General features: G+C 37.4%; 1 gene segment (V, D, J or C); it reads right to left on the bottom strand.

Annotated features, from left to right (window-relative positions):
• Nucleotides 1–1,773: 1,773 nt before the first annotated feature.
• Nucleotides 1,774–2,491, bottom strand: LOC132654364 (immunoglobulin kappa variable 4-1-like). The segment is given in 2 exon segments: nt 1,774–2,219; nt 2,422–2,491. Coding segments are annotated over 2 exon segments (495 nt in total).
• Between the last annotated feature and the right edge of the window lie 9,561 nt (nt 2,492–12,052).

Raw genomic sequence — 12,052 nt, 5'->3', positions numbered from 1 at the left:
AACCTGCCTGAACAACACCCGCAAAAGACTATTTTGACACAACCAGAGCTTCTCAAATTATATTTTCCCCAATACAACCTGACCCTGCTTTCAGATTAAAGTTGCTCCCAAATTAACCTTATATAGCCAAAATAAATGTTTGTGACTTCTCTCAAGAACGATTTAACAGATTCCAGATAAGTACTTCTGACACTCAACAGCCTAAATTATCCTGCCTATTGGCTACTCTGAATGGTTGTATTTCTCCCCATTTCCCTGGGCTTGGCACTCCTCTTCCATACTACCAGGACCATGAACCTAACAGTTTCAAATGTACACCTAAGATAGAATTTTGTTTTCTAAACTGTTTAACTTTGTTCAGGAGATTTCAAAAAGAAACCACAGACTACTCCAGCACCTTCTATTTAGTCCCACCTATTTTCTCAGAATCTATAATCTGGTCCAGTGTCACAGGTTACACTTCCCTAGCCACTTGTCCGGGGCTCAGAATTGCATTTATTGGCACAGGCAATTAAAATGCAGTCCATATCAAAATGTGCTTTTAGTGTAACATACATTCTATAGATTTAGTTCATAGTTTAATACTGCATTTTAAAGTGGCTAAAAATTACAATGTCCTATGCAGCTCTTATCATGCTTTTATGAGCAACCAGGTATCCTCACATCACCTGGCTCTTTCATGTGGATGACCAGGAGCACTCAGTGCAGACCACATGTGTGCTTCCATGACAGATCACTCTCCAGCAAAGAACTGGAAGACAGACTGGAAGAGACATTTGAAAACAGATTGGCTGCAGCTTTGTATCTCACATTTGTGATTTATTTTAAACACTGGTTTTGTATAATTAAATTAGCAATTTTTGTGCATATTCTAATTATGCATACTGTCACCAGATAAAAAGTGGAAGACCATGATCAGTGCCCAACTGAATTAGAATTGAGAAAGATGGACATAGAATGCTTCAGTGACAAACCCTACCACCACCTCACTTGGCCCTCCCCTGAAAACATAACAGGCACAATGGAAATGTTTTACAAGTACTTCTTGAATTATGATTTTTGCAATGCAGTTTGGCCATTTAGAAGAAAAATTTTGGAAAAGGAGATCCTTCATTTCCTTCTGATGAGATGCTTTGAGGGGCTCAATGTGTCACATCTTTGATATGTCTGTGGTATTTTCAAATTTGCATATTGATACTTAAGAATCCCTTTTCAGCTTATTTTTCTCTAAAGTCAACCCCTCTAGCTCATTTCTCAATCTGAAATTTTTTTATAAAATCTCTGAAATATGGGACTTAGTAAATATATGTGGCTGGTGTGTTCTTTAGGGGTCTAGGGAAAGAGTTTGCACTTCATCTATTTGAGTACAAAACTTCTCTCTTGAGTCTTTTTGCAGATGTTTCTTCTCTGCTCCTGGGGCTTGCTTGTACAGACTCATTCTTATTCTGGGGCTTCTCCCCAATTTACAAATGGTCCCATATCTCACTTTTGTGCTTTTTTTCTTTGTTGAGTCTTGCCCACTTTGCTTTAGCCTGCTCTCCTTGTAATTCTATAGACTAAATATTCTGATCATCTCTGTCATTCTCCTTGTGTTCTCAGAGAAGTTTAATATTAATAACATCTACATCAGCTTCCAGATTTCTTACAGTGATCTGATGGCCTTTTTCATGTCTTCCAAGTTCTACAGAAGGAAAAGAATGAAAATCATTAGTTCTTTTTGCATTTTCATAAATGAAAATTTATGAACTCATAATTTAACCTTTCTTCTGCAAACTATTCGCAAGTTTCTCTGGCACACCAGCTATCAGGCAGAAGGGGGAAGTGTGCAGGGCCAGGGCTGTGTGTGGTGCAGGCAGCTGGTGAGACTCTCAAGGAGGTTTGTGTTGGAGGCTGAAGCACTGTGGGAGGATATTCATAATACTGCTGACAGTAATAAACTGCCAGGTCTTCAGCCTGTACACTGCTGATGCTGAGAGTGAAATCTGTGCCAGATCCACTGCCTGTGAAGCGATCAGGGACCCCAGTATGACGAGTGGATGCCCAGTAGACCAGCAGCTTAGGGGATTGCCCTGGTTTCTGCTGGTACCAGGCCAAGTAGTTATTTTGGTTGCCACTGTAATAAAGACTCTGACTGGACCTGCAGCTGATGGAGACCTTCTCTCCCTCTGACACAGCCAGGGAGGATGGAGACTGAGTCATCACAATGTCTGCACAGGCACCTGCAATCAGGAACACACAATGAACATGCTTATAGACAAAAACACAGATTGTAAAACAGTTGAAATCTGTCACTTAATATATTTTTACCATCATGTTGTCAGAGTATTATTATTGAAATATGAAATATTGAGCCTGGAAGACTCAAGTTCTTATCTACAAAGAAGTGACATTGTAAAGGTTACAATATTTTGAGTTTCTCACCAGACACCCAAAGCAGCAAGGACGTGAAAACCTGGGTTTGTGACTTCATCTTGCTCCCCCTGCTGTCTGATACAGTTCAGTTCTCACTGCAAAGGCTGGTTTATATATTCTCAGCAGCTGGGATGGGCTGTAGGGGTCCCATGCAAAGCAGTCAGCAAATACAAAAGCAAATGCCTGTGCAGTGTCTGTAAGTGTAGCTGGTGTCAATCAACAGTCAAAAATACTATTACAGGGAGCATGAACAATCACTGAAAAAGAATACCTTACAGCTCTCAAACACAAAATTACTAGGTGCTCTAATAGCCGACTGGTGTTAAAATTCAAGACATTTAAATAAATTGACTTCTGTAGAAACATTAGTAGAGCTATCTCAGATTGGCAGTCCTAGGGAAATAATAGGACATGTTCAAAAACATCACAACAACAACAAAAGAAACACAGTAAGAAAGCATGCAATAAAAGAAAGGGAAGATGGAAGAAAAGATGAAAGGAAGAAATAGAATCCAGGCTAAATGTGTTCAATATTACTCATCTCCAAAGCTACTCTGATACTGAAGACTGAGAGCAGGGCCTCGGATATTTGGGCTCTAGGTTCATAGATAAACAAAGGACTAAGATGGAAAGAGCATCCAAGAATTCACTCTGTGGATATCCAGGCAGATATTAATTTAAGTCTGAGATCAAAGGAACTTTAATCTCAAACAATGGATACCCAGCAAAAACTAACAAGTACCCCCCCCACACACAACTTCAGGAAATTGCAAAAGGGATTTAAATCTGAAAAAAAAAAACAAGAAGAAGAAATTCTACATTCTTTCAAGGAGTCTTTCCTGTAGACCAACACTGCCACATGCACATGTTTTACTCAAGGAACACAAATGTTAGTATAATTCAGAAATTAGCAGTATTGAAATAGAAGTTCTTCTGATATCATGAAAAGGTAAATCTCTCCAGAAGGGGGCAGAGCCATCCTAATCTATGTAATGATTTTTTGGAGAATAATAGAACACTACATCAGCGATTGCTACCATCCAAAAGGTGAAAAAAAAATGTTTGGTATGAATGAAAAATCAATAGCAATAAGAAAAACCACAGAACCTGTGAGGACTTCATATTATTGAAATCTGAAAGTATATATGAGAAGTAAATTATGAAGCCAGAATCATGTGTAAAGTATGAGAGAAAAATAAATAGTTGAAATATCATGGCAAGGAGTGGAGATTCACATCTGTACTCCCAAAACTGTAGAGACAAAAGCAGGAGACCCATGATTTTGAGGCCAGCCTGCGTTACCGAGGAAATTCTAGGCCAATCTAATCTATACATGGAGACAATCTCTCAAAGTAGTATCATTAATCAATTGGTTATAAGGCAGCTCATGGCATTATCTACCCAACTCAAATTATTTATCTGACATTAATATTTCACCATTGAGCCATAAATATTATTGGAAAATAAATATTCTCTTATCGAATATGCATAACACTCTATTTTGAATTAAATATATAATTTTATACATCTACTTTACTGGTATAAAATGTTAAATAATTTCTGATAAGCACATTCAGATTTCTTCTGTAAATCTCTAACACAACATCCTATGAGAGAGATAGACTGTATGTGGATGCAGGAAGTTCCTAATCTCAAGGTCAAGAATATGACAGACAAGGAGCTCTGCTCCTGTCAGTTTCTAATAAGTTCTCATATACCTTTGATCTCCACTAAACTTTACATTTCTCATGTGTCAGCATCAGTGAGCTCAGAATGTGCAACATTCACAGCTGCTCTTTCAGATTGGCATAATGGAGACAGGGATCTTACAAATCCAAAGTTTCTATGGGTTTCTCACAGTATGCCATGGGAGAGTATGTGCTCTAAAGAGGTAAAAATTTCAACTTATGTATAATATAAAAAGCCCAACAGTCCTTAGTTACTTATCAAGCTTAAACAGTATGTCCTAGTGCAACTGATAATGTTGGCTCTGATTAGAAATGGACTATAAACCTGCTGGCTGAACACAATACTGAATAATATGCCTCCACCCTTTTAAACAAGAAGTCTGAAGCTGGTGGCCTTCAGCTCCTGGGACACAGCACCCTCTTCCATGGACACCACTGTGTTTTCAGGACCAGGGAATATCAGTCTGATATGCTGCAAACTATCCTGGGACAGTACAAAGCTGAACTCAGCTCTTCTGTTCCATCACTAAGAATCTTTTCTTCTCTAGATAAGTGGCTATGTCTACCCAATATGTGACAAGAAATAGTAGATACAGAAAGATTTTTTAAGTAAAATTAGCAAAAAATATTGCTTTACAAAAAGCTTCTGATTAAGAATAATGGGTTTAGTTAAGAGGGTTTCAACCTGCAGAACCCATCTCCTTTTAGGTCAAATGATACTGCCACAGGGGTTGCCTAAGACCATGTGAATTATCAGATATTTACATAATGATTCATAACAATAGAAAAATTTCAGTCATGAAGTATCAATGAAAATGTTTTGGTTGGAAGTCACCATAACCTGAGGAACTATACTTAAAAAGTTTCAGCATTAAGAAGGCTGAGGACCATTGGTCTACATGAGGAACTTACTTTATATTTGTTGCCAAAGATTTTCTTTATTACTAAAAATAATATCCTATAGAAATTTAAAAAATGAATAAAGTATATAGAGTTAATAAGCTCACATCTAACTATAAGGTCAATTCTCCTACATTATAATGTTTTAGAATGTTTGTGTTAATGGACATGTGTTTGTTTGTAAGTTTATTAGGGAGAATCCATTAAATTTTTCAGTTAAGGTTTTTTATCTTACCTGCAAGTAATGTTTTTAAGATTAAAGCTTTGAGTTTAATATTATAAAAGATGACTTTGTCTGCATTATGTAACTTCTTCAAAAGCCTTGGGGACAATATATCTTGTGATAATAAACTGTGGATCCTCAGTTCTTATTTATAGCCACTAGAAGAATGAAACAAGTATGAGTTGGAGGACTAAGAAAACCCAGTGAAATGACCCACTCACTGTGATGGGGCCAAGTTGGCCCTGCATCAGCTTTGGGACAATCACTTTAGGTGATGTGCTTAATCCACAATGGAAGAAGCAAGAGTCATGACACCAGCACAGCTACTTGACACAGTCCCAGCAAAGTTGTGCAATCAATGTGCTTCTATAACTAACTTTTTTGGGGTTTGGTTTCTTCATATTGTATTCTTAGGGACTTTCAGCATTATGGTTCATTTTATGTTTTTTCCTGAGAAAAATGATACCTGAGTCTTTTTATAAAATCCTAAAATTAAACTTATGTGACCATTATTTGGAAGTCTTCCTAATGTTCTGGAGACCATTAATCAAAGATAAGCACATAGCTTTGTGAGGCCATTATTCCAGGAATCTACTTAGGATATCTGCTCCTGAGCAAACTAAAACAGTATAGTTGGCACAAGGTAAAAAGACAATTTACAAACCCAGACAGGTCACAGGAAAATAGCTTGGACATTTAAGACATCTTTTTAATATAGGCTTAGAGGTTTCTAAAAATGAGGTTTAATGACAGAGATCCACAGGATATACATCTGAAGTAATGAAACTCAGTAATAAGACAGCTTGACTAAAATAAGTTTTTTTGTATAGATTATGATACACATAGTAAAAAGGGTTAGTGGCTATTCATAAAAGACCAGTTCAGATTTTTTCTGTTTTCTGGAGTGCTCTTGGACTAGAATCATTGCCAGCTTAAAATCAGGCTGCCATATATTAAACATGTTTGCTTGGGGAGACACATTCTTTAGATTATTTAAATTAGAGTTACAGGGGTAATAAAATATTAAAAGCTGTTCTGTTTTATTTTCTAATTGTAACTGAACTTGTAACCCTAGACATGTAATGAAAAATCAAAAACATAATCTATACCACTTGTATAATCATTAGTCTGTCTTTTTTTTTGTGTGTGTGTGAAACTTGAATAAATAAAAAAAGCACCTGTTTGCTAGAAGTCATATCCACCTAAGTGGCATGACTGTTACTCCATCAGCTGCAAAATTCCCCTGACCATCATCCTGGATGATTCCCTCCTCTCACTGACTCCTCATCTCCTTTGTGGACTGCCCTGTCAGCATCAGCAAAGATGCTCCACATCTCCTCTCCATCCTGTACAAAGCCCATAGAGAAGGCCCTTGGCAGCAATGTTAACAGTGTCACCAAATAACAAGAGTGATAAAACCCAAAATAAAGAGAATGATAAAATATGAAATAATAAGAATTATTAAACACAAAATCTTGTCATCAAATGAAGAGTTCAGTGTCATAACTGGGTTTCATACATTTGACTTTGTGGCTTACACAGTCCCGAAGAAATACCTATACCATCCACGGTAGTATACTGCTCTCTGCAAACTGAAAACAAGACCCCATTGCTGAGGACAACATTTGCACAATTCATTGAATATTGAGAAGTTAATCTAGTGCCTTTACTCTGGTTCTCAGACTTCCCACAAAACAAGTCACTATAGAATCCACCTCATGGAATGGGCATTAAGACAGATTAGACAACTGTTTTTTAGTCCTATATGATTGGTGCCATGGTTTTCTTATCATATTTTGCAGGGAGGACAGTTTGTAAATTAAATGATTGGTGGTTGGGTTGGTGGATACTTTCCTCTATTGGCAGCCTGCAAAGTACATTACCATGTCATAGACATTAGAACATGGGGGAGAGAGCTCCAGTTAGGCATCAGCTCAACTCTCAGTGATCAAAGTTTTGTTTATGTGTTTTCCTCTGCAAAGAGACTCCAATGTTAGTTTGCAGAAAGAATGCTTACGTTTTGCAACAGCCTATGTTGTGGTGCGGAGGGTGGATTACCCTGGGACCGTTGATCAAATCTCAATTGAATGCAATCTATTCCTGCCACTCTATGTCTCACCTGGCTACAGTGATGGACAATTGAAACTCCATATCCCCCATCACTGGGAGTCCTCATTAGTGTCACCTTTGTAGATCTCAGGACATTTCCATACACTATGTTTCTATACCACCACAACATAACTCCCAGTTCCATCTGTCTTTCCACACTCTCCCCTTCACCCCATTCCCTTCACACCTTATTCCACTGCTTCCATCCTCACCTGTCCCATGCTGGCCCATAAAAATCTGTTAAAGTTCCTTCCCCCAGGGAAATCCATGCATCCACCCTAGACCCATCACCTATACTTACATTCTTTGGGTCTAAACACTTCAGCTTGCTTATCATTAGTTTAGAGGCCCATAAGTACTTATACAGAAATACATACCATATTTAACTTTCTGGATCTGGTTTTACTCCATTCAGGATGATTATATTTCCAATCCTCCCCACCCCCATTTGCCAGCAAATTTCATGATGTTATTTTTCTTGAATAGCTAATGACTATTTCATTTTGTAAATGCTCAACCTTGTTTTATCCAATTTTCATTTGTTTCCATTTCCTGGCTATGATGAATAAAGCCAAAATTAACATGGTAGAGTAAGTTACCTTGCACTAGGATGGAGTGTCCTTCAAGTACATGCCCAAGAATTATACAGATTGGTGTTGAGGTAGATAGAATATTTGTTTTCTGAGGAACTGTCATATTGATTTCCAAGTGGTTTTACAGTTTGCCGTCCCACCATCAATGGAGGAGTATACCCTGGCTCCACATCTTTGTTAGCATGATGTAATTGGTTGTATTGATCATAACCATTCTGTTAGGAGTAAGATGGAATCACAAAGTAGTTTTGATTTGCATTTCTGTGATGACTAAGTTTGTGGAGCATTTCTTTGTTTCTTAGCCATTTGCGATTCCTCTGTTGAGAAACTCTGTATAGCTCTGTACCCCCAATTTTTTTTTTCATCGGATTACTTGGTTTTGATATCTAGCTTCTTGAGTTCTTTATATATCTTACATATTAGCCCTCTATTGAATGTGGAGTTTGTGAAAATCCTTTCCCATTCTGTAAGCTGCCACTTTGTCCATTGATAGTGGCTATTTTTGGCTTGCCTCTATTTATATAGGATGGGTAGTTATACCTTTATAGCCGAACTTTATATAAACTCTCTTAGCATTAGCATATAAACTCTCTTATCCTTAGCATTTAAGTATATCATAGGGATCTTGTACCTGGGTTTTTACATTGGTTTTGGCTATTCTTTGGCTTGTCCCCTTTTTGGTATGAGATGGACAGTTTTGTTTTTTAAACATATGAATATAATTTTTGAGTTTTTAGGACTAAACTAAGTTGGTGTGTACTTTTCCACCTATAAGCCTCTTGTGTCTTTTTCACATAGGCATGACCAACATTTTTCCCCCACGAAAATGTCTCACATTTAAAAGGATAAGGTTCTTTTCAGAGCAGTGAAGTTGGTATAATGTTCTTTTGAAATGTATACACCTTATCCTTGTTCATTCAAATGCTGATGTCTCCCCCCCAGACTCTCTGTTTTCAATCATATTACATCGTGATACTTACTCTGAGAATCCTGTCTCAACTGTGTGTAAACAGGCCAAAATAAAACAACTAGCCACTATGTTGTGCAGAGGAGCCAGAGGACAAGAAAGAGGGCAGGAGCCAGAGGGCCGGGAAATGAGTGGAAGGAGAAGGGGCAAGATGGAGTTAGGAGAGAGCTGGAGGTCTTGGAGCATTGAACTAGCCCTAAGATTTCACAAAAAGCAAGTATAATGTGGTAAATCTAAATGTTAAGAAACTATGAGGGCTTGGAAGTTTAGGAGGGAGTAACTATTGCCTAGCATTGTGTTCTAGGTTAACTAAAGAAATCCCAGTGTCTGTGTGCTGATTTGGGTATACAGCTGTTTAGGATTAACGATAAGCTTTACCAGAAGATATACCAAGAGTAAATATTAATAGTCACTTATGACAGAGGTCCTAGAATCAGACCATGTGATAATATTTCCAGACTAAGAGCTCATGAGCACATTTTTTGTCTTTAGGGTTGATGATGACTTTCAGACCATCAGTCCTCACCTTTTCCTTTGCGTTGAAAGAAAATTAGCAAAAACTATTGCTTTACTAAAGGATGCTGATTAACAATATCGGGTTTAATTAAGAGGTATTCAAACTGTTGGTCCCAACCACTTGGTTAGGATTAATACATTGATAAGTATGTAGTATCCTTCCTATCTATAATGATTAGATTTGGTTTGTAGTCTCATTTGTTAAATATTAAAAACTAAACAGCATTTCTCTGTTTAGTTTTTGTTGAACTTGATTTTTTAAACACCCACACTTTATTTAGAGTTATTAAATGCTTCTATCTCCTTTCCAAGCTCTGTACACAGGCTAGGAGGGAAAGAAGGCTAGTGGGAACTGGGAGCAGAGGTCTCTCCTACTTCCCTCTGTGTAGGGTTAAGGGATCCTTTTGTGGGCAATATCAATATCAGTTGTCCAGAAATACAGAAGTCCAGGTAACCAGAAAAATCAGCAAATAGCAAATGCAGGAGCAGGATGAACCAGCAGCAAGCAGTCCTTCCCCAAGCAGCCTCATCTTCTTTCTCTGGGCTGTCATATATATACTGCAAATAGTCCTCAAAATTCAACTAATTCCAGCTGGCAAAGACCACGCTCTGCATGAGACACTTAACAGATGCGGGTAAACTAAAACCTCCTTGGAATTTTAACAAAATATCTTTACATATCATAAAACAAAACATCCACAATAAGTTTTTGCTTCAATGATGTATCTATTGGTGAGAGCAGGCGTTAAAATCTACTACTACCAATGTGTAAAGGTCAGTATGTGTTTTAAGCTATAGTAGCATTTATTTTATAAAGTTGGGTGGCCTTGTGTTTCAGGCATAGAATTTTAAAATTGGAATGATATTTTGGTGGGTTTGTACGTTGATACGTATGTAGTATCCTTCCCATCTCTAATGAATAGATACTGTTTGACGTCTAATTTGTTTCATATTAAAAATATCTACTATCTCTCTCTAAATAAAATTATATGTGTATATTTATATATATTGTTGTGTATAATCTGGGCAGAGTGAGATTATGTATATCCTGTATTTTCAAGAGCATAGTTGACATCGATAGATTGGAGTTTCCATTACAAACATTCTGTAGGGCTGGATTTGTACATAGATTTTATTTAATATGTCTTCATCATGGAATTCCTATTTTCTCAATCTATGGTGATTAAAAAGTTTTCTGTGTATAGTAGTATGGCCTGGCATCTCTTGTCTCTTAGATTCTGCAGTATATCTGCTTAGTTTTTCATATTGTTTCCTCATACTGTATGCGTGATGCATATATTATTATCAGCAGAGGGAAATTTTTCCCCACGGTCAAGTGTATTTGATGATCTGTATGGTTCTTGCCCCTTAACATACATCTTCTTTCAATTACAAAAATTTTCTTCTATGACATTGTTGAAAACATTTTCTTAGTCTTTGAGATGAGTGTCTTCTCTTTCCTTTATAACTCTTATTCTTAGATTTGGTCTTTTCAGAGTGTCCTTTATTTCCTAGATATTTCATATTAGTAATCTTATATATTTAACATTTTTATTTACTGCTGTATCTATTTCTTCTCTCATATCTTCAACACCTAAGATTCAGTCTTCTATCCCTTGTATTCTGCTCATGAAGCAAAGCAACACGTGAGGAGTAGAAGAAGATGGTTTGTGGATGCTACTCACGTTGTGGCAGGGGAAGCGAGGCTCTACTAGTATTAGGTTGCAGCACTGGGAACATTATTTGGAAATAGTTTTCATTTTAATTCCTAAATTTTTCATTTACAGAATTCCAGCTGTTTGGGGTTTTATTGTTTTTATTTCTAATTTCAGGTCTGGAACTGTTTTATTCATTACCTTAAAATGTTTCTGTCTTCCATGATTTTTTTTGACAAATGTATCTAGATACTTCTTAAGGAACTTTATTATATCCATAAAAAGCTCTTTTAAGGTTTTTATCTTATGTTTCAGCTATGATCGGATATTCAGGGCCTGCTCTGGTAGGATAGCTGAGCTCTAGTGGAGACATACTGCCCTGGCTGTTATTGATTGTGTCTTTACACTGGCATCTTGGCATCTGCATGTGGGATGATTAAAAGACTAAGTGCTGGTTTCTGGACTTTTCTTTCTTGAAATGGTATTTTGGTCTTTGGTTATTATTTCGTCTCTGGATTTTCAAAGAGTGTATTCACACTGCTCTACCTGTTCTGATCCATTCAGCTGGTGTGTTCACAGGGAATGGCTACAGGCATTGTAGGCTGTGTTACTTGGATCATTTGGGATAAAAAGTTTGAAGAAAAGGGGTTTGTAATTTTGGGAGATCAGGTTAAAGAGCAATCCATGTTCTCAGCTACCGACTTGAGGGTGAAACTGTGGGGAATGGATGTCAGGAGCAGTAGGAGAAGTGTGGGTCTGCCTTTATTTTACTTAATGTTCTGGAAGGAGCAACTCTTGGGTTAGCAGGGGTGGTGCGTTCTGGAGTTGGGATTTCACAAAAAACAATAGTGAGGAGTAGGAGAGGATGTTTTGTGGACTCTACAGGAGGAGTAGGAGGGGAGGGTCCAGCTGATACCATGTTGCAGCACTAGGAACAAGATCTGGGAACTGGTCTGGGTAAACAGTGAAGAAAATGTCTGCTGAGAGCC

The sequence above is a fragment of the Meriones unguiculatus genome, chromosome 5, assembly GCF_030254825.1.
Source record: "Meriones unguiculatus strain TT.TT164.6M chromosome 5, Bangor_MerUng_6.1, whole genome shotgun sequence".
NCBI lineage: Eukaryota > Metazoa > Chordata > Mammalia > Rodentia > Muridae > Meriones > Meriones unguiculatus.
Note: the sequence above shows the minus strand (reverse complement) of the source record. Positions and strands in the feature narration are given on the sequence as shown.